The sequence below is a fragment of the Perognathus longimembris genome, chromosome 28 (assembly GCF_023159225.1).
Source record: "Perognathus longimembris pacificus isolate PPM17 chromosome 28, ASM2315922v1, whole genome shotgun sequence".
Classification (NCBI taxonomy): domain Eukaryota; kingdom Metazoa; phylum Chordata; class Mammalia; order Rodentia; family Heteromyidae; genus Perognathus; species Perognathus longimembris.
In genome coordinates this window covers 108,315,323-108,338,962 of record NC_063188.1, presented here as the reverse complement: position 1 = coordinate 108,338,962, position 23,640 = coordinate 108,315,323, and the positions used below count along the sequence as shown (strand labels likewise).

At 39.1% G+C, this 23,640-nt stretch overlaps 1 protein-coding gene across 2 annotated transcripts in view; it reads right to left on the bottom strand.

The window, feature by feature from the left end:
- Arhgap6 (Rho GTPase activating protein 6) overlaps window positions 1-23,640 on the bottom strand; it is a 425,153-nt gene that overhangs the window by 33,581 nt on the left and 367,932 nt on the right. For both annotated transcript variants that reach the window (XM_048335552.1, XM_048335553.1), the window contains exons 3-8: window positions 23,148-23,219; window positions 17,728-17,984; window positions 14,975-15,170; window positions 13,219-13,274; window positions 9,816-9,966; window positions 7,887-8,035 (exon numbers count right to left, since the gene is read on the bottom strand). In XM_048335552.1, coding sequence (XP_048191509.1) covers window positions 7,887-8,035; window positions 9,816-9,966; window positions 13,219-13,274; window positions 14,975-15,170; window positions 17,728-17,984; window positions 23,148-23,219 — 881 coding nt within the window. The remainder of the gene's footprint in view (window positions 1-7,886; window positions 8,036-9,815; window positions 9,967-13,218; window positions 13,275-14,974; window positions 15,171-17,727; window positions 17,985-23,147; window positions 23,220-23,640) is intronic.

Below are 23,640 nucleotides of genomic sequence, written 5' to 3'. Positions count from 1 at the left end.
ACAAACAGTCCTCCATTCTAGGGACTCAGGACTTCAGGGGCTCTAGCACAGAAGTGGCTACATTTGTATAAGATCTGAAAGGAAGAATAGAATTTGCTAGGCTGAAAAGCAGGCAATCTGGGGCAGAGGACAATTTCACAATGAAGGGAATAATGAAACTAACAATAGCATGTGATGTATATCACGTAGAGGCAGGAAACTCATGTAACAGGGAGTGCTGCAGAGAGGGGAGCTGAGGTAGGGACTTCAAGGCAAGAGGATTTGCAACAGGAGAGAAAGGACAGCCAACTTGTCTATTTTAAGGTGTAATCTGTGGCCTGGTGGTAGATACAACGAAGTGTTTCTACCTGGAACATGCCACCTTGGTCTAGGTTATAGCAGCTAGCTTCTGAATGAGTATCAGAAAAGTATGATTGAAGAAGGCAGAAAAGAATGAGAACATTAATGTTGAGGGTGAGGATCCGATGTTTTAAAAGAAAATGAAATTCAAATGTGGAATGACTAGGTAAGGAACATGGAGGGCTGAGGTGGGATTTGTTCGATTCCAACACCATGAAGGAACAGTTAATGAAGCAGAGAAGGGGTCAGTCATTCATAGAATGAAGGACAGTTGCATCTGGAAAGACACTAGGGGAGAGCTTCAAGTGTGTGATCCTTTGTAGCAGATGTTGGCTGAGAGATTTTCAAGGTCAGAATGGACTTGCAGATGGTTCTGATGGCTAACTGCAGAGCCCTTCCAGTAGGCTATCAGGAAGTCGAAATAGTGAATGCAGATGCTTTCTTCAAAAGCTCTTACAGAGAAAGAGGAAGAAGAAATATGGAAGGAGCTAAAATAGAGAACTAGGTGAAGGAAGGGAACTGTGTGTGAACTTTAAGTAAAAAATTTAAAAAAAAAGCGAAGGGAAGCATACAGAAGCAAAATGCCCATAATTCTACCAGTTGCAAGAAACTGCTTTCCAGATTTTTTTCTATATGCATATGTACATATATAGCTATGGTATTATTTTTTCTGTGTCACACTGCATATCTTATAGTAAACTTGCTTATTAGCTACATTTTTACATTTGATTTTATTTTTGAAGGAGCATACATTAAAAATATGAAGGAGTTTCATTGCAACAATTCCATACCCACATACAGTACATACCCTCCATTATATTCTACCTCTACTCCTTCCTCCTCACCTCTTTTGGTTTTTATCTCTTTGATATGTCATCTTTTTCTCTCACATTTTTATTAGCAACATTTGGTTACAAAGAGCCTTCATTTTAACTAGTCCATATATGTGTAAAATGTGCCTTGGTCAGATTCTTAACAACATGTTATATTAATCTCTCAATTTCAAAAAGCTCTTCAATCTTTTTCTTTTCTTTTGTTGGCTGTGGGGCTTGAACTCAGGGCCTGGGTGCTGTCTCTGAGCTTTTTCACTGGAGAGTAGCACTCTACCACTTGGAGCCACAAAGCCACTTCTGGTTTTCTAGTGATTAATTGGAGGTAAGGGTCTCACAGAATTTCCTGCCCAGGCTAGCTTTGAACCATAACCCTCAGATCTCAGCCTCCTGAGTAGCTAGGATTACAGGTGTAGGCCACTGGCACCTAGCCTTCTTGTCAATCTTTATTGGCCCCTAGCATCCCATTGTATGACTAGATCATGTTTTCTTTTAACCACAGCCCACAACCAACATATAAGCATTGTGGGGTGTGTGTGTGTGTGTGTGTGTGTGTGTGTGTGTGTGTGTGTGTGTGTGTGTGTGTGTCCTGGGGCTTAAACTCAGGGCCTGGGCACTGTCCCTGAGCTGTTTTTGCTCAAGGCTATTGCTCAACCACTTGAGTCACAGCTCTACTTCCAGCTTTTTTGTAGTTTGGAAATAAGAGTCTCACAGACTTTCCTGCCCAGGCTGGCTTTGAACTGCAATCCTCAGATCTCAGCCTTCTGAGTGGCTAGTATTACAGGTGTGAACCACCAGCACCTGGCCTCATTATGTTCTTTTAGTGTTGTGTCATCATAATAACTGGTAGAAAATATCCTCAAAACCACATTTTGTGAATTTGTTTGAGCAGTCTTAGTAGTCATTTCTACAAGTTCAATTATTATCATAAGGAATATGAATATTCTTTAAAGCCCAGAAATGCTTTTTTCATATTTGCTTCTTTTTCACATGGGAGGGAGGGTCTGGGTAAGTTTTGCTAGGCCAGAGTTTCTCTATGTTGACACTAGTGACATTTGGAGCCAGAGCCTTCTTTTCTTGGGCGAGTGCCCTTGCATGGTTGGATATTGAATGGCCTCAGCCCACAAAATGCTAGCAGCATCTGTCCATCTCCAGCTGTGACAACTGCAAGTGTATCCAGACGTGGCCATAGATAGCCTGTGAGTCCCAATGAACCCTGGTTGAGAACTATTGGTTTGTATGAATTTTTATTTCTCTTATCAATATTAGCCAAGATTTTAGAGCTTTCAGGAATAAGACTTTTTTCCTCTGTGATGATCAATCCAGCCTTTAAGAAGCATGTAGGAACCCAGAATAGAATTTAGGAATCCTAACGAAAGCCAAAGAGAGTTCCCTGAGTCCCACCCTCACCCAGACACCCCCAAACTGTTGTCTGCCTGCTCCCCCAGCCCTTGCATGCCACCTGGCTTGCTTTACTTTTTAGAATTTATTTTCAGGTAAATGCTTTGCTGCCGGGGGGAATTATTTCATATAGTAAACAGTAGGAATTTGCAAAAAAAGAAATGTGTCCTGTTTTACTGGACCTTCATGATTGTTCCTCTTGTCTGATTTCATTTTCCTAAAACTTGGCAAGTTTTCATTTTATTTTTCAGTTCTATTCCTGGAAATGCATGGTTAAGTAAGTAGCATGTTCAACTCTCTCCTCTCCTCTCCTCTCCTCTCCTCTCCTCTCCTCTCCTCTCCTCTCCTCTCCTCTCCTCTCCTCTCCTCTCCTCTCCTCTCTCCTCTCCTCTCCTCTCCCTCCCCCCTCTCCCTCCCCTCCCCTCCCCTCCCCCCTCTCTTTCTTTTTAAGAATTTGCATCGGCATTGCTTTCACTCCTGCCTTGAAAGTACTATGAGGATGTTTCTCCTTTTGAAAAAGTACTGACAAATAGAAATTGTTTGTTTTTTCTTTAAAAAAAAATGTTTAGTACAAGGCTAGCAAGAGTCCAGAGCTGTGCTTCCCTTCTTTCCTTTTCTGGTTGCTATTCTGAAAATGCAATACAAACATGGATTCCAGCTGCACACCAAGCTGCTGTGGCTTGTTCCTGCTTTTGTGTTGTTTAGTTTTATTGTTTTTAAACTGGACAGGAGACTTGCTTCCAGACACCTACCCACTTCACTCCCCATGTTTCAGCCTCTAATTGTACATACACGGTATGTCTAGGCAATATGTGCACTCAAGGCCAGGGCATTATTGCATGATTTCACTAGCCAGACAATTCAAAGAAAACTTTTATCTTCACTAAGCATCCTAGATCATGTCTAAGCCTCATATAAATAGCTCACGTTTATTTTTCTCACTGTAAGCTGATGAAGAAGCAGCTGCTGTTGTCCTTATTATACGCATGGTGTTGGTGCAGTGAAGCCCAGAGCTTAAAGCCAGGAGGTAGGACTGCGAGCAGAGTGCTTCCGGCAGCACCCACCCAGGGGTCCCTGTTCCCACTCACTCTTGCTTGGCAGACCTTGCCATGCCAAGGGAGATGGAAAAATGAGTATTAAAGCAGGGCTGGAAGAGATGGGGGCAAAAGGAGGTACAGATCTTGCCACAGTCCCAAAGCCAACTTCTCATTTCCTAGAGGCACGTACCTCTGCAAAGATCAGCTCTGCACTGATTCTTTTCTGCCTCAGACCCAGACCCTGGAGAATGTGATGCCAAATGAGTGTGTACTCATACCACATTTTCCATGAAACGCCAGGGGCTTATGGGACTCTGAATAAAATTACTGCTCAGGAGGTTTCAATTTTGCTACTATATTCTTTTAGAAGAAATGAAATGTTTCTTGCATTTGGGAAATTCTCTCTGTTGCAAAACAAGTAGCAAACTAAATAAAATGGAATAAAACAAAACAACAATAAAACCCTCACAACTCTACAATACCTCTGTTTTCCACCAAAATAAGTCCAACTGATTAGTTCAGAGTTGTTCTTATGTCCTCCTTTTAGACATCTTAACAATCCCATTAGCTAATAGCAATGAATTTTAAGCCTCTTTGAGGGAGGAAATATTGTCATTTTCAAGCGGGGAGGCTCAGGCCTTGCCTGGCTCCCATCCTGAGTTCCTTCCTCTTCCTCTCTTTCATAAAGAAAAGATCCTGCATGAAGGTGCCTTCAGGGGCTCCTGAGTCTTCATTAATTTTCTTCTGTGCTACAATCCACAAAAGCAACACACGAATGAATAGCTAAAATAGATGAAGAGGGGCTGGGGATATGGCCAAGTGGCAAGAGTGCTTGCCTCGTATACATGAGGCCCTGGGTTCGATTCCCCAGCACCACATATACACAGAAAACGGCCAGAAGTGGCGCTGTGGCTCAAGTGGTAGAGTGCTAGCCTTGAGCAAAAAGAAGCCAAGGACAGTGCTCAGGCCCTGAGTCCAAGCCCCAGGACTGGCAAAAAACAAAACAAAACAAAACACATAAATAAAATAGATGAAGAAATGGGTGGGATAAAACTGTGAAAAATGCTTTGTTTTTTGACCATATTTTACAGATTTATTTTTTCACCTTGCTTGACACTGTCTATTCTATGATCTTTACCTACTCATGCCAAACTAAGAAATACTAAGCAAAGAGCCTCTCTCATTTCTGTCCCTTAACTTACTCCAGAGGAGTTTAGCTTTCTCTGTCATGCTTCCATGGCCCATCTTGTTGTGTCTCCTCCGTGGAGCCCTTTTGTATCTTGTAGTCCATTTTTATCCCTTCTCTCTAGTGCAGTCATTGCACTAATTCTGTTTGACTTCTGTCCTCAGCACCTTCACCTTCTAGATGCCACAGCATAACCAGAAAATCTACTGGAAAATGCCCGAACCAAAAACATTGGTTTAGAGTAACTTGGGACAAGTGCTTACCACATATGTGATTCACCTACTAATGCCATTCTTACATAGAAACATTTATAAAGGGAATTCATGGGTTTGTTGTTGTTTTTTTTTGGTACTGCCACTGACAACCGAAGCTTTCAAACTCAGTCTATTTCTAACCAGTTTGGATTCTATTACTTGTTATCAAATCCTTCAAAAGATTTACATATGAAAAGAATCATAGAAAGGCATTCAGTACTCCATAAACATGGCCCAATTTCCTGTTGTCTAATTCACTACTACTCTACCCTATAATTTTTACTTGGGTTCCAGATAGCTTCATGGGCTGTTTGCTTTTCTGTCATGTCTAACCTTTTCAATCCTATCCTTAGATTTCCCCTGCTCCCTAATCATTGTTAGACCATCATTTTTCTGGAAACTCGTGAAAGTTCTTGCTTCCTTATATAAAAACTTGTTGTTACCAGGATGCTTTCATTTTCCTTATAGTAAACCAGGCCACCCAAATACAGTGCAGTGCTAGATGAAGATATTTTGTTTTATCCTTTAAAGACAGTCTTTTTTATGTCTGGAACTAGACTTAGTGGTCCTCTTCTCCTCTGTCCCCGAGTATCTGGGTTATAGGTGTACTACTATATTATATGTACCATTTACTTGACGTTTCATTCCCTAAATTCCAGTGGGGAAGCTCAGCTTTGAGAAGATTAATAGATTTGTTCAAGAGCACATCACCAGTAAATAACAGAACTATCAGATATTCTCAACTAGTGGTGATTTTGCCTCTCTTTGATGCAAAGGACTTGGCTATGTTTGGGGACATGTTCTGCTTGTCACATCTCATGTGTGTGGGTATTACTGCTGATATATAGTAGGTGGTGCTTCTCAGCATTCTATAATAGACAAAGCAGCCCTACAGCTTTACTTGGCTCCAAATATTAATTGGGCAGAAGCTAGACTTCTAAGTTTTTTTTTAATTTCTTCTAAATCCTATATTTATTTTCTTAGTCAAAGTAGATTGGATTGACAGCATAGCTGGGCATTTACTAGTCAAGGAACCAATCTGATGTTTGGTGAATTAGAACAAAGAGGTCCTTCCTTTGATCCACGAATATTGCCTTCTTTTTGTTGCCATAGGCAATGGAGTCTTGTTCAGCTTTGGGCTGAGAGAATGTCTAAAATGGATCCTAAAAAGGCTCTTCTATAGAAATTCTGATTGAATTTTTTACTTTACTTGGTATGTTCTTCTTCTTCTTCTTCTTTTTTTTTTTTTTTTGTTTGTTTGCCAGTCCTGGGGCTTGGACTCAGGGCCTGAGCACTGTCCCTGGCTTCTGTTTCCTCAAGGTTTGCCCTCTGCCACTTGAGCCATAGCGCCACTTCTGGCCGTTTTCTGTATATGTGGGCTTCATGTATATGAGGCAAGCACTCTTTCCACTAGGCCATATCCCCAGCCCTGGTATGTGCTTAATAACTGGAAATCTGACTTTGTCCTTTGCACATAGTAGTTAGGAAATAAGGGCAATTGGTGCACCTTCCAACATAGGGTCTGCTTTTACTCAGCCACAAGGCAGATGCAGTCTGTAAGGGTTGATACCCAGACAGGTAATATAAGTACATAACAATTATGAGAATTATAGCATACTCATGGAAGAGCTGTGCATGCTGAAATAAGGTGTCAGGGCCATATTATGTAACCTGAAGCCAGCAGGGGTTTCACTAATTATAACTCCTTTAGAGATAAATGGCTACCTCAGAGAAGTTCCCTTCTCACACACAGGAAGGAGGAGGAGGAAAAAGAAATGCAGAAATGCCTTTCTGGATTAGAGTGAAAAAATTATATATGACTATAGCCTTTGGGAAACTGCATTCGCCAAGCTTGGAACAGAATCCATAATACAGCTGAGCTTTGCTTAGTAAGGAGTTAAATAAATGTTTCTGTGGTTAAGTAAGTTTGGAATGGCCTATTCTTGTAGATTTACAGTGCATGTTAGTACATCAAAGCATCTGAAATCTCCTGGGAAATTCAATGTCAGGGATACCACATTGGGAAAAGGGTCTCCTATGAAGGTGACCTTTTAAATAGTGTGCTGGTTAATGACCCCAAGTAGTGGTAAGAATCCCTTTTGTCCAGGGATGAAGTCCTAAAACCTCAGCCCTCAGACTCTGATGGAGTGTCAAACTGGGCCTGAGGGAGATTAGGTTCAACTAGGACATGTCTATAGAGTCTATGGGACTGTGTTAAATTTTCCTCTACTCGTTGCCACCATTTTACATGGAAAGATCAGTACACTCAGTTCCTACATACTATACCTGATTTGAGAACAGACACTCCATTGCACTGAACAACTTCCTATTTCAGAGGGGCAGTTAAAGGAGAGAAATGAGAAAGGAGATACTGGACTTCTTGCTACTAGTGAAAATGAGTGTTCCATGGAGAAACTAAGAGTAAGAAAGGAGCATATCATCTTTGGGTTCCATGTTAAAGAAGCACATTGAACTAGTGACAAGGACCTTAACCACCTTCTATCCTTTCTACTCCATTTTTACATGATTGCTAGCACCACTGGAGCTCATTAGCCTGTCACAAATGGAAATCCAGTGTTTCCAGGAAAGCATCAACATGTAAAACAGCAACCATCTTTTGGGGCACCCTTGAAACATGCAAGGAGGTGAACTTTTGTGCTTTAGGAGCTATCTTCCCTCTCCAGAAGAGTCTCTAATAGTCTCTTCCATAGACACAAATAAGTGGTGGCGAGGTGCTACTTTTCTTCAACTGGAATGTTTGGCCACAATGATGGCATGCCCTTTTAGTAAATGAAAGAAAGGAAGTATGATGGTGTCCATGGCAGTAATAGGGTCATACCTCTTGCCCATCCTTGCTGACATTGTCATCGGCATGCCTGGCCACGATGGAGAGGAACTGTAGGAGGCGATGGAGGGTGTCACAGTTGCAGGGAGGTAGAAGGTAGATGAGGAGCTGTAAGGTTCCCAGCTGTTCCTCTGGCTCCAACACTAAGAAAGGCAGAAAGAGGTGCTCTGAGTAAGAGCAAGAGTACTTGCACCCTCATTCATGAATGAACAAAAGGTCTCTTTTTAGCTATCTTAAGAACTGTCTTCATGCCTTCTTCATTCTCCCACTGCTTTAGCAGTTTAGCTGCAAGTTTTTTTTTTAATGGTTTCACATGGCATGTTGAAAATAATTACAACAACGATATAACACTTGTTTCCATAATGTGGAGTTCATTTCACTTAGCATCATCTTATGTGTTCATAAGGGTATAGCTATTGGGCTATTGTGATCTTCGGCTGTGACTTGCCTAATCATGTCCTAGTTATTCCCTATGAGGGAAACCATAGATAGGGTTTATGGTTCTTTGGGTCTGGCTCACTTCACTTAGTATGATTTTTTCCAAATCCTTCCACTTCCTTACAAATGGGGCAGTGTCATTCCTTCTGATAGTGGCAGGTTTTATGGGAGATATTAAAATAGCTAAACCCAGGGCAATGTCCCATCTAGAGAAATCTTGAGAAAGGTAACCCCATTTCCTTAGTTTCTTCTCACTCATTTCTCTGGTATTATTCCTACAGATTTAATGGATTTCAGCCCATTGTTGGCAACTATTTAATAGCAATGGCTAAACATTGGTGAATGTTATTGAAATTTAAGGTTATAACAGGTAACAGGTTGAGGCCTTTTTCTGTTAACTAATATACAAGGAACAGGCATTTTGTTGGTAATACCTAGGACACGTGACAAATATACTGTCTTCTTTCTCTACTGTAACTCCAGTTGAATTGCAACATTGGAGGGAAGAAGTGTTTGTCGGTAGACACAGATCTGACTTATCCCTCATCCCCGTCCATCTCCTTTCCTCCTCCAGGGGATCCATATCTACAGAAGCAGGGTGTGGAAAGTTCTGGCACTGGGCTATGATATCTTGCTTACTCTGAAATGTTACGCTGTCCCCCTTTCTCACTCTAGGATCCTTGATTTTCTCTTTCTTCATACCAGGAATACCAACTCATTTATAGGCACAGGGCTCAATGTGAATTTTCCCTGGTACTTCAAAGCATTAATGTATAGCACTTTCTATGGTCCTGGGATCCTTTGAACCCATCCCAAATTCTTCTTAGCTACTGCCATTCATTTTTTTCATTTTTTTTACTGTCAAAGTGATGTACAGAGTAGTTACAGTTTCATACGTAAGACAGTGAGTACATTTCTTATCCACCTTGTTACCTTCTCCCTCATTTTCTGCCTCTTCCCTCCCCATTTCCCTCTCCCTCCCATGAGTTGTACAGTTGGTTTACACCATATAGTTTTGTACGTATTGCTTTTGGAATGGTTTGTCTTTTTATCCTTTATCTCTCCATTTTGGTATTCCCTTTCCCTTCCCTAGTTCCAATACATATATATACAGTATCCAGGATACTAAGATCCATTACAGTGATATAAGGGGTAAAAACACAGGAAAGAAATAAAAAATAAAAAAGGGCATAATTTCACATGGCATGTTGAAAATAACAACAATGATATACACATCTAGGATAGTCCTAGCAGAAGCTCACAATAGCTCATGATGCTAAGCTAAATGCCATTCATTTTATTGCAACTTTCTGCTTGATAATTCTCTTGGGTAAATCTTAGAAATAAATCTCCCAAATAGCCCTACATTAGAGACCAATAAATAAAGACAAAAATAATTAGAAAGCACATGCAGAAGGTTTGGGTTTTGATTGCATGAGCTGGACAGCCTGGTATTTCAGGGGCCACTTTCCCATGAATACATACGGAGAATGTTGATGAATGCTGTGTACAACTCCCTGGTGAGAAGGGGATCTGGCATGTCCCTTAGGAACTCCTTCAACAAAGCTGCCACATCATGAACACTGTGCTCCTCTTCCAGGGAGACGTCAATCCCACGGTCAAATTCCTCCCGCAACTGGAAAGCAATGGGTCAAGTGGTAGTCACATAAAACTCGTAGGACTCTTCTGACAAAAAATACCATTTAATCAATAATGCCAATGTTTGGTGCTTACCAAAACAAATGTTGCAGCATGGCACGTGGTATTGAGTCTGCACAGACCCCCAAGGAAAAAGTAAACATCTTACCTTGACCTGAAGTCTATACAACTCAGTTATATATACAGACATATGTTTGGTGATACAAGGGTTCGAACTTAGGGCTTTTTTAAGTGTGCTTGTTGAGCTGATGCTCTACCCCATGACCAATACTTGCAGCTCAGCTTTTTGTAGGTTATTTGGAATATGGAGTATTTCGGGATTTTCTGCCTGGACTGACTATGAAGCATGATCCTCCACATCTTAGCCTCCTGAGTAGTTAGGATCCTGGGTGTATGAACTACTGGCACCCACCCAGCCTACACACACACACGCACACACACACACACACACACACGTACATACATATATATGTATATATAAATGCATTATTACATTAAGATATTTGAGGCTTTGCTGTTAATGATGGGAGCAGAAGAGCTCAGTAACAAGAAAAGGTCTAAGAAGTAGGAGAGAATTTAAGTGCAAATGTGAGAGGAATTAATTAACCTGTTACACAGCAGTTCTGTGTGTCTCCAATCCTGTCATATTAGAATTTTGTGTACCACAGTGAATAAGAAAGCAAGGGAATTAGTCTGCAAATTATGAAAGTAAAAACCTTAATAGGGTATTTGCATTTACAGTTAAAAGGATGACAGTATGTAAAGAAAAGCTGTCTTCATCTTGTTAAAGTAATGTTATGAGTAATCAACACAAGGATTCCCGGACTTAATCATGACAGTGTTAAAAAGAGGGTAAGAACTCTACACACTAATTTCACTTCTGATTGCTCAACTTCTTTTATGTATTGTTCTCTGTTGTAGAAATAATTAGGCACGTCTACAAATTGATGCTGTGCAATAAGTGTCATTTGTTTAATCATTCGTTCATCTATATATTTAACAAAAATAGATAGAAATTTTCCTGGGACCCAGGTCTGAAGATTGACTGGCCATCAAAGTACAGAGGTAAATATACAAAGAGGAAAATTCCCTCCCCTCTTCCATCTCTCCAACTAGTAGAGAGACAAGGTACTAAGAAAGATGCTGAGAAGTGGCACAATAAAAATCAAATAGTGATTTTAGAGCATATTCCTTGGAATCTAGTTCTAAGTAACCATGAATTATATTTTATTGGGTAATACTTCAATAAGTTTCCATACAAAGATTAAGATTATCCTTTTGGTGGCTCCAGATATAACTGGCAAATTGTTTCTGGCCCTCCCCATCTGTCCATCTGATGAGAATATCCATTGCTGTCCTGAATCATTCACTAATTCGAGACAACTCGCCACCAGCATGTATCGGGCAGCCAGAAGGAAAAGGGATCCCATCTGCCCTCTTCCAGCTGTCATCATTCATACATACGATGCTTCTTTTCTAAGCACACAAAGCAGAAAGAATGGGCTTTGAAAAGACCTTGCACTACGAAGTAGGAGTAAATGATTAAAATCTGTGATTTTTGGGTTATATTTTATTAGCATATATTACCTCTATAAGGGAGCATCACTGTGACATTTCCATATATGCATACAATGTACCTAGATGAAATTCACCTCTGCCTTTCCTCTCTTCTACTTCCCCTTCTTAAAACAATTTCAGTGTTCGATTTTGATACATACATATAAAATACTTTGACTATAGTCACCCTCATTCACCCTCTCTAGTTTGTCTTCTCCTACCCCCTGGTATCTATCCCCACTAGAACCTGTTTTACTTTCCTGCCATTCATTTTTGTCAGAGTTTACTAACTATATAAGGGGTGTTTGCTATGGTATTTCACACATGCATATATGGCTCTTTCCCTTCCCCTGCTGTTCAACAACTTTCAGTGAGTTTCCTTATGCCCACTTCATGTATAGACTTGAATTAAACTTTTTGGTCTTTCTAGCCTTGAGAAGGGCTCAAGGAGACTATTCCCATAGCTGGGGGATTATAGAGTCAATAAGATGATATTTGTGAAACATTCTGTCATTTTGTACAGGTGAGGCTTAGGAAATAATCCTGCAAGTATTATTCCTTCTTGCAAGTGCTCTTGTGACACATTAAAAATTGCTCAGTAGTCGGTCTCCTGTAGGACTATTACAAAGAAAATCCAACCAACCAACCAGAAACCATTCTCCATTTGAAAGTCCTTTTTGTCTTGTCAAGAAAAGAAAATGAGGGCTGGGAATAGGGCCTAGTGGTAAGGTGCTCGCCTCGCATACATGTAGCCCTGGGTTCAATTCCTCAGTACCATATATATAGAAAAAGCTGGAAGTGGCGCTTGGCTCAAGCAGTAGAGTGCTAGCCTTGAGCAAAAAGAAGCCAGGGACAGTGCTCAGGCCCCGAGTTCAAGCCCCAGGACTGGCAAAAAAAAAAAGAAAAGAAAATGGAGAATACTATTTCAATTATTTAACAATATACACAAATACCACTCTTTCAAACTTATCAACTACAAGATATTTTCACTTAGGCTTAATTTCTGAGTTGGGGAGTTCCTTATTTCCTCCTGCTGGAACCAACATTGGGAAAACAGCATCTTAGTTTTTATTCACTAATATATGAAACCATTATGGACACAGTTACATGACTGATAAGAAGAACCTATTTTTGCCAGTCTAAAATCAATGTTCTTTTGTATGAATGTTACACAGGACCAAAGGAAAGCAAAGATAAGTATAGTTTTAGGTAAAATAAATTGGGAATCAGTAGTTCCCTGAAATCTCAAGAACTATTTTTTGTGAAAGTAGTGGCATAAACAGCATCTTACGTGACATTAATGTTAATGGCAGTTTATATGACATTTTAGTAATTGGTGCTATACAATTATTTTCTGTTTACTGTTACACCTACATTAAACATTCATACAGTCTTCTGCTTTTATAGTTTCAGTAAAATATTTGTAATCTAGTTTTCTTTTGGTTGAACATGGTATGGACATTTCCATTTTTTTCAATTATCTGATCCTGTCTAACAACTTTTCTGAGCTCCTGAGTATTGTTTTATCTCTTAGGACTCAGCTATACTATAATCAATTATAAGATGAAACAAAGACATTCAAAGGAGATTTTTTTTATAAATGAACTCTGTCCAGAATAATTCAATGAAAAATTAAATGAAATAAACAATAAAGTCTTCGTTTTTCACTTACTTGTCTCACTCTCTTTTTTGAGCTTCCAACTCGGAATATCCCTACTGTTTGTAGACCTACAAATAAGCAAATGAAACCAATAATCATGACTTTTGGTTTGAGACTCTGAAGTAAATTAAAATAAAACAATGCCAATATAGAACTGTGACATGAAAGACAATAGAAACTTAACAGTGTATTGTGATGATTCTCTGCCTCACAGTATTTATATTTAGCCCTTTAAGTACCAGAATGATTGCTTTTATATTAAAAATAGAGTTTGTTTTCATCTTATGATCTTGCCATATTAGGTATTAATACTTTTTAAGGTGTGCTGGTACTGGGGCTTGAACTCTGGGCCTCACATTCTTTTTTTGCCAGTCCTTGGGCTTAAACTCAGGGCCAGAGCACTGTTCCTGGCTTCTTTTTGCTCAAGGAAAATGCTCTATCACTTGAGCCACAGCACCACTTCAGGTTTTTCTGCATATGTGGTGGTAAGGAATCGAACCCAGGGCTTCATGCATGCTAGGCAAGCACTCTACCACTAAGCCACATTCCTAGCACATGGGCCTCATATTCTTGTTTGGCTTTTTCCCTCATGGCTGGCACTCTACCTCTGGGCCATACATCCATACTTTCAATTTTTTGCTGGCTAATTGGAGATAAGGGTCCCTTGGCTTTATCTGCTTAGACTGGTTTTGAATAGAGAGCCTTAGATCCTAGCCTCCTGAGTAACTAGGATTATAGGTGTGAGATACCAGGAATGGGCCCCAAATTAATGTTTAAAATGTTGGATTTCCAAGGTATTTTTAGTTAGAAAAGTTAATCTTCATAAATACTCCATTTATCAGCTCTGTATCATAAAAGTCCTATCCTGAATTTCTACAATATTTTGAGAGAACTGTGTTGAGAAGATGGTTATTACTAGTTTAGATAAATACACATTGATTCCTTGGTCTTAGGTATGATGTTGCTCTGTATCTTTTTTTTTTTTTTTTTTTTTTTTTTTTTTTGCCAGTCCTGGGCCTTGGACTCAGGGCCTGAGCACTGTCCCTGGCTTCTTCCCACTCAAGGCTAGCAATCTGCCACGTGAGCCACAGCACCGCTTCTGGCCGCTTTTTCTGTATATGTGGTGCTGGAGAATCGAACCTAGGGCCTCGGGTATCCGAGGCAGGCACTCTTGCCACTAGGCTATATCCCCAGCCCCCTGCTCTGTATCTTTTTATAAAACAGACTTCTGTCCTATTGTAATTATTTATCTTTTACTGCCCATGGGCTTAATTGTAGATTTATAGGCACATTCTAATTATTATAAATGAGGAAAAACATGCAGCCTATGTTTCCGTGGGTCTGGCTTACTTTGCATAGAATAATTTTTTCCAAGTCTTTCCGTTTCCTTTCTTTGTAATTGCTATCAGTTTGTCTGTTGCATAACTTGAGGAGAACTCCCAGGCTCATTCATTTATTGCTTCTACCTCTCTGGGTCCTTTCAGCTTGAATGGGGTTCCTAGGGTTAAACTTAGCACCAAATTGCTCTGCCAGGATTACTTTTAAGGACTCTTGGGGACTAAATAGTCCAAATATCGTCAAATTGACACCCCATCCCCACAACAAAGTTGTTGAATCCTGAAATCTTTAGGTAAGCATTTACATTGGTATACTTTCTTCACAAAGGAAATTTTAGCCCAGAGCCCTATCAAAGAAACAAAGAATTGAAATTTGGTAATTAAAAGAATGATGTTTAAATAAGTGATGGTTGGCAAAGAAGTTTAGTTACCATGTTTTTCCAGATGCTGACAGCAGCTGTCCACCAGTCTGGGGACCTGTCTGTAAATAGGATTCAGACTGAGTTTCTTATCTCTGGCCTTTTCTTTTTTACTTTGAGCCTCAGCAGGCAAGGAGAGCTGTAAAGCTTCTAGTAGTCGAGACTGGTTGTCATCCAGGTCAGTGATTGAATCCACAGACATGGCACCCTGCAAATGACAGACAGACTTGAAGAAGAAGAAGAGAGACAGAGAAAAGAAAAATAGCTGTTTCGAGACATTACCCAATGTCTAGTTGTACTCATGACAAATGGTCTCAACATAAAACTGCTTAATGTAATTAATTGTGCTATTTATATGTTAATAGACAAATGCTTTTCGAGAAAGTTAGGAAATCTTTATAAGGTATTGGTAATTACAATTTCAACAATAGACACACATTTTCAAATGGAAGATAAGCAGTGGGAAACAAAAATTAAAATATTTTGATCTAACTACTTCATTTCTTGAGACAAGAAAAATTACATACCTAATGAATAAGGTAAATTCAGAGAAATCTTGTGAATAAAAAGAACACCTCAACTATGACAATAAGATGAATTCTAAAATAGGAAGATTACATAAAACAATCTTAGTTTAGGTTTTCCCAGAAACAGCACAAAGTATTTTACTAGATGTAGTCTCAGGACATATCTAAGAGATTAGGGAAATGAGATGGGAGGGAGTATTATGAAGCCTGTGAGCACTGTGGACCACTGGAGCTCAGTTTCCCTGCAGGCAGTGTGGATCATGCACCTAAAATTAATCTTATCAAGGTGTGAGGAAATTGGGTATTTATACACCAAGTCTCAAGAAACACTGATTAGTGGCAGATAGCCTCTGGTAGAGGATGGGAGGTGCTTACAACCTTCCATCTGTATGTACTGGAAATTTCTGGCCATCAGAGAAAACTCTCAACAAAGAGATGAGGTGTTGGCAGATAAGATGCAGGCTGGTATGTTAGGAATGGTGACCTTGTATGCCATAGCCATCCATCCTTGATGAAACCTATAGTAAGTGGTTGGTTGCTGATATACTAGCAGAGCCTGGTGAGAAAAGAGGATCTAAGATTGCTCAGGCCCTAGATTCTCACAAAGCTCAAATTTAGAATTTCAGTATTGCTATCATATAGTTTTACATACAATGTGAAAGACAGGCTTGGGAGAACAAATTCATTATACAAATTCAGGTATTCCATATATTTTTCATTTCTTCACTTTTAATCATCATCAATACCACAAAAACCAATGGAGGCTTGGGCTCTTCTCTACTTTGGATAAAGAGCTGAATGCTAAGAAAGTGGGGTTTCCATATTTTGGCTATGGTACCCCTCAATGGACAAAGGGATTAAGAAATGTGATGTGGTGTGTGTGTGTGTGTGTGTGTGTGTGTGTGTGTGAGAGAGAGAGAGAGAGAGAGAGAGAGAGTATTATGAAATTTTACTTATCAATTAGAATGATATTGTACCATTCACAAGGAAATAGAATAACTAGGAAAGAATTGTATTAAGTAAATTGAGCCAGACCTAGAGAAGCAAGGATTGCATGGTTTTTCTCATTAGTGGTAGAGAGAATGTGCCTTTAAATTATAAGCAAACATGCTGGGTGGTATGCAAGCAGTTTCAAATGAATTGACTGAATTATAGTAGATGTTATGAGGAGCTGAGAAAATACAATTTTTTAAAAACAAAAACCAAGTCAAAGCCCCCCAAAATAAGCACCAAGAAATGGGTACTTACAAGGGGGGGGTGGGGCAAAGGGGAAAAGGGTAGACAATGAAGGGAACAGGGAAAGAATGTAGTCAAGAATTCATTGTACATACCACAACATGGAGAAATGTAAGGGGGGTATGAGAGTGTTGAAGGGGGTGACACAGATCAAGATGCATTGTATTCATATATTGCTTTGTTAAATTGCTTTGTTAAATGAAACCTCCCTTGTACAACTACTTAAAGATAATTAATAGATAAATAAATGAAAGAAAGAAAGAATGGGTTTTAAGTGAGGTATATCTACACTTTTACCTATGGCCATCTTCAATGGCTGGTGTCACAGATTCAGGGTATTCAGGCCAGATGGAAGGGAGAGAAAAGATGTCTCAGTGATGTAAGTAGTCTTAGAAATACTGATTCTTGTCTTATTCTGTCAATTGCAAGCCAGTGTGCTTTAAAAAGTTCCATTTTATAGGTCTGACATGTGAAATGGCAAATAACACTGTGTCCAGAGAACATACTTCTGACTTGATAATTGGTACAATATCCTTACAGTATTTGTTTGAAAGTTATTATGTAAGGGATTATATGGTTCCCAGGGAAAATGCTCCATGGATAAGGAAAATTCTTGTTGCTTATGAAAATCCACAACCAATCATTTGCCTGATCCTATATAGTCTCAGACTAATAGTGAAGAAATGAACAAAAGCCTATGGGACCTGCCTTTAAGCTTCACTGTCATTTGTGGCAAAATCTGGTGAGTTGGCAGGATATGGTTGACCATACCAGGATCAGTGGCAATGGTGGCCAGTACTCAGGATGGGGAACGACTGTATTGAGGAGGGGCAGCTGGCAGCTTTAACAGAGTCAGGGAAAGATTTGAGCTTGTGCCAGCTTCCATATGCACAGTGCAATTTCTCCCTGAATGGAATGGACACAAATGACATATCCAGTTTTCATATGAACAAAGGCACATAGAAGAACCTTCTACACCAGAAGAAATCCTGGACAACTCACCCTCCTCCTGGCCCTAGGAGCCGGTTCGGGAGTATTTGGGGATGTAGACTCATTTGGTGTTTCCGAGGTTGAGCTGAGAGATGAGTTACTGCTGGAGAGTTCTTTGTTTTGTCTTTTATTTCCAAATGGGAGGAGGGAAGCCACAAAATCAGATGCATCCTTCTGCTCATCCCTCTGAGAGTCCTGCTTCAGTTTATAGGCCCGGTCATTGGCAATGACTTGGGATAAGGGCATTCCAAATGCCTGTGGGATGAATTCTACAACAAGAAGAACCCAGATATTTACATTCAGAGATGATCCAGACCAGTGAAGACTGTTATTCATGTCTCACACCGAAGGGCAGACATATAAAAATGGTGTTTTCTGGAGAATTATCAATAAACCTACAGAGCTGACCTTGTGATGCACAGAATAGCCAAAATTTCAATTATGATAAAGAAAAATGGTAGCTATCAACACACATTTTGCAAATCTAGATCTCTATCATTTGTCCATGGGTCTTAAATCTGGTTTAAAGGAAAGAACTTTAGAGAGAAATGTGACTTTCCGATAAAATGTAACAAATACCTTATGTTGATGAACACATAGTTTTACCAACTGCCAATGTTTAGTCGATATGAATGAGAAGCCTCTGAAGGCTATAAGTCACAAAGAGACTGTTTATCCATTTATTGAACAACTACTGAATGCCACCTCAAACTTCACAATGGGGTGGGAGACACAAAACTTATGAAAGGTCCAATCCTTGATATTGATAAGTTCAGGGTATAAAATGGAGTTAAAGAGTACAAGGTCAGATATGTAAATAATTATGATATAACGACTGTCATAATAGACATGTCTGAAGCAAAGACAAGAATCCAGTACATTGAGTATACTTTGAGGTTCTCCATAAAAGAAATAGCGCATGGAATGATAACTGAAGCAGCAGAGGAGCAACTTAGAAACATTATGGAATGAAGTTAGTGCTTTTTGTTTCTGTTATGTTTCTTGTCACCCGCCCCCCCCCCACCCTATCTTCAGCTAGCTGTGGGAGATTGTCACCGTCATAATCTAGAGTCCAGTCATCCTGCAGGCTACATGAAGTAGATTCTACCCCCTCGCCACACACACACTTTTTCTTCAGAATCTATCATTTTTAGTAATTGAAATTCTGTCACTGTGCTTGCAAATTGGAATAACTGGATACCAATTAGACATGGAATACATCAAGTCATTCTCCCCAACTTGCATCCTTCCTTCATTTTTCCTCCAGGAGATATAACTACCAATAATATAGGCTTTCTTTTCTGAATGTGTTTATTCTTTCAGTGGTTGGCTTTTCTTTTTCCATTTTCATTAGCATGTATTGGTTTTACAAAAGGGTTTCATTATGATGTTTCCCTATATGAATACAATGTGTCCCAACCCAACCCACCTCTCATCCCTCTAACTGTCTTGCAACAAAATCAACAAGTATTCTTGCTCTATTTCCATACATGTGCATAAACTATTTTGATCATATCCATCTCTCATATAATCTCTCTTTGCTCTCTTGCTTCTGTAGGTACCATCCCCCCCCAAAAGTTTTATTTGTAAGGACTAGATTCCTCATATGATATGTGATATCTGACTTTGTTCATTCAGCTTATTTCATTGAAAACGATGATCCCTAGTTCTGTCCATTCTTCTGCAAATGACATAAGTTCATTCTTCTTTATGGCTCAATAATACTGCATCATATATATATATACATATACGTTTATATATATATATATATATATATACATAAGTACATTTTCAAGGGTAGTTTTGATGTTCTTTCTTTAGTTACATTTAGTTTTTCCCATGACTCTCACAGCTTTCCAAAGGAGAAGCTTTTCTCTGTGCTTTAACTAATGGAGCAGTGCATTTTGATGGGGTCTGCAGACTGAAAGTTGTGCTGTAAGCCGCATGGTGTGTGTGTGAGCTGCTCCCTTTCTACCTTTGACTGGAACCACACTCCCCTTGGTTCTCTCTTCTCAAGTAATAGCACTCAATGATGGATTTAAGTATATTTCCTTAGAGAATTTTTACAGTGATAACCAGTGATACTCAATCCTTCTACTGGTATATTTATTGGCACATGTTCAATTGCACACAGCAAGGGGTTTCATCATGACATGTCCACATATGAATATCATGTATGTCATCATATTAAAATGAAGCAAAAATAAAATTTGTAGCATTTAGTCATATAATGTTATGTCACAGCTCACATATAGTGACATACTTAGACAGTGAATAACAATAAAGCACTGCATAATAGGATTTTGGTACAAAAAATTCCCAAACTAAGAATACCTCATATTTTATGCTGATAAATATAGAGCAAAATCTGACATATTTGGAGAAGAGGAGACTATCTCCTAGAATTATTCTAGAGAAAAATCTAATCAAATATGTTCTGAGTAGGAAGCATAGCAACTGGAACAACAAGTAGTTTTAACCTTTTCTCCACACATTAGTTGCTTTTTGAAATAAGAAAGACATATTGCAAAGTTCCAAAGTCTTATAAAACACGTTTGTGCTTGCCAGGTAATTAAACTAGAGAAATAAATGAACTGGAACTTTTTGGTATGAGAATTGTTTCCCAAACTAATGCCAGCCTTGACTTTATTCCCATATAACAAAAAAAGTTCTATAGGCACGGTTTAAATGGTGGGAGATACACAAAAGTGTCACATGATCTATTGTAGTATATCAAGGAAATTAAATATTATGTAGGACATGATTCACTCTGATAGGATACAATTCATATAGTGACATATCAAGTAGCTATGAATCACATTGTTATTGGAAAAGTAATTCAACTTTTAAAAAACTGTTCATCTTTATTTTTAGATGGCCTAACCCAAGAGGTCATTTAGAGTTTCCTGTTTTCCTTCTTTGACTCTTGGATTCAAATGATGATCACTTTTCACATGTACAGCTGTTAGGAATGCAAATGCTAATAGTCAATGGGAAGGAAATAACGTGAGCCAATTATAGCATGCCCAACAGTACCATCACCACTCCCATGCTCTGGTCCCCAGGGCATCCATACATCATGGTGCCAGTATTGACATGAACAAGGCTTTAAGTATAGACAAAATGCCATGCAATTATTCTCCATTTTAGCCTAGTGTATCTTGCTTTTAGACAGCAAATCTACTTTACAAAAAGCAAACCTCTCTTGATATAAAGCAGTCCGATACTTCTCCCCTTAGTGGGGTGGACAATGCTTTTCTTTGGAACTAACAGGAGCTGTATCCTTTTATCAGTCAGTTCCTTGTGTGGTAATACGATACTGCCAAACTTTCTTTGAGTCTCAGTAGGTATCACTTTGTCTAAAACATGTATAGGGCCCCAGCCCCAGTATATGTCGCTCAACTCCTTCACTGACCCTTCCTTTCTTGCTCAATCACATTCTTGCCTTTTGCTGTTTTACATGCAATCTGAGCAATCACACCCCCCCACCCACACACACCCCACACCTCACACCTATCTTGTTGAGGAAATGCAAGTATTTATCTCCTTATGCAAAAATTCTCATTCTGCTTTGTTTAGCCTGAATAGGTACTTTCTAAAGAATCACTTAAAAGTTTACGTTGTATATCTTTAAATCCCACTATCAATGTCATTTTCTGAGAATAAAACAATGTTAAAAGATAATACAATATTACTTTTGTACTATCTACAATTTCATGTTTCCTGGTTTCAGTTCAATGCAGTACAAAACTATGAAATGGAAAATTCCAGAAATGAGAAGTTTGTTTAGTTTTAAAGGATTTTTATTATAGTATATCATTATACTTGTTTTATTTTAGCACTGTTATTGTTGGTCTCTTATTGTGCATAGTTTATCAATTAAACCTTATAATAGATTTGATGTGTGTATGTATATATGGGAAATCATATGTAGCTGGATGGCTTCTTATTTCCAGTATTCAAGCAACAAATTCTGCTTGATAGTTCTTTCTGCTTACATAACCTGAGGTTAGAAGTTACACAGGAAGCTCATGAACAATACTCATACCTGAAGTGCTATTAGAGACCAGTGGGATCAGACTCTGGAGTGAGCATCTGGGCATTAGGGTTTTCTTTCACAGGTCTGGGGATGGAACCTGGGGCCTTGTACTTGCTGGACAAGCACTTGGCCACTGAGACTACATTCTTAGACCTTGGGAATTCAAATGTTTAAAGGTTCTATTGCACAGTTAAGAGTAGCAATCAGTGACACTTTCATCTCCTCCTCTCCAACTTAAAGTATGAAAATATCCTGGTCAAGGGAAGTGTTATTGGCCTGTAGTGAGTAGAGACCAGAGATACTGCTAAACATCCCACAGTGCACTGGACAACCTCCATCATAAAGATTTTTTTTCCAGTCTAAAGTGCCAGTAGCACCAAAGGAGAGAAACTCTACTCCATGAGAAGGAAAACAATGTTTTCCATTCCTAGACTTTATTTCCAAATATCATCACTGAAATCCCATGATACTTTAAGTACTGTTCAAAATATGGGTACAGAGACGAGTATCAATGGTGTGGAGTCAATGTTCTCTGACACTGATCATGACACAGAAATTTTTTAATCCTAGATTTCATTACTTTTAAAAATTAATTATTGAGCAGAAATTCAATAATTACATAAGAGAACTCCAAAATGAGACATATGTCTGTCTTCATTCAACACTCATTCATTATGTCACAAAATGAAAATACATTTAGACCACCACACCATTCAGCAATCATGAGCAAGACCATAAAAAACAAGCCACAAAAATGGAGTGCACAGATGGAGCCCAGGTGCCCATTATAACTAAGGGATATTAGTTAAAACTGACCACAAACACCTCTGAAAGACTGGCTGAAGTGTCAGTTCCGTAAATAGGCATAGAAGGAGACACAAAACAGTATGAGAGTCAGCGATTCCCAAAACATATGGGGCCCAAAACTAAGCATACTGTGATCTAACATAAACTTGCTGAGAGTGGCTCATGGCTCATCTTCAGTTAAATCACAAGGTTGAGATTGTTTCTTTCCAGTAGTCACGGTCGACAAATCCAAACTCTTTCTTGTTTCACTAGCCCTGCTTAACTGTCTGGATTTGCCAGACAGCTGGTTAGTGTTAGTGCTGCTGTCTGTGGCTACTCGACCCAGGGCCTCTTTATACAGAGCTGATTGGCCAGAATAATTGGAACCATGAAGTTGGCTGAAATCACACGCTGCTCAAACCAGCTGAATTCATTAATTCAGTGCAGTGTACTCAAACATAGAAGAGCAGACCAAAACAGCTCTTAATGGCATTCCATCATAGAAATATAGTTTACATAATAGAATTGAAACATAAATCCCTTCAATTAAAAAAATCCATCCAATTCAACCATTACATTCTATTGCTTCATTTATTTTGTCCTTTACCTTTGTCTTTGTTTTTCTCCTTTCCCAGGGAATCCAGTTTCTTTCTCAAGGATTTCTTTCTCTTTTGTCCATCTGTAAAGATTAAAAGAAGTTGTAAAAATAAACATACAAGTGTTGTCTTACCTCATCAATAATTCCATTTGAGTATGAGAATGAATGACTTTTCTTTTACTTCACTCAAAATTTGACTGTTTTTGTGCCAGTACTAGGGTTTGAGCTCAGGGCCTGTGAACTGTCTCTTAACTTTTTTGTTCGAGGCTGGTACTCTACCACTTAAGCCAAAGTTCTACTTGTGTCTTTTTGGTGGTTAATTGGAGATAAGAATCTCATGTACCTTTCTATCCCTGCTGGCTTTGATCTGTGATCCTTAGATCTGAGCCTCTTGAGTAGCTATGATTACAGGCGTAAGGCCATGGTGGCTGGCTCAAAATGTGACATTTTAAACGGACAAATAGCTCCAAAAATGCATGAGTATCCTCAATTTGGATAGTAC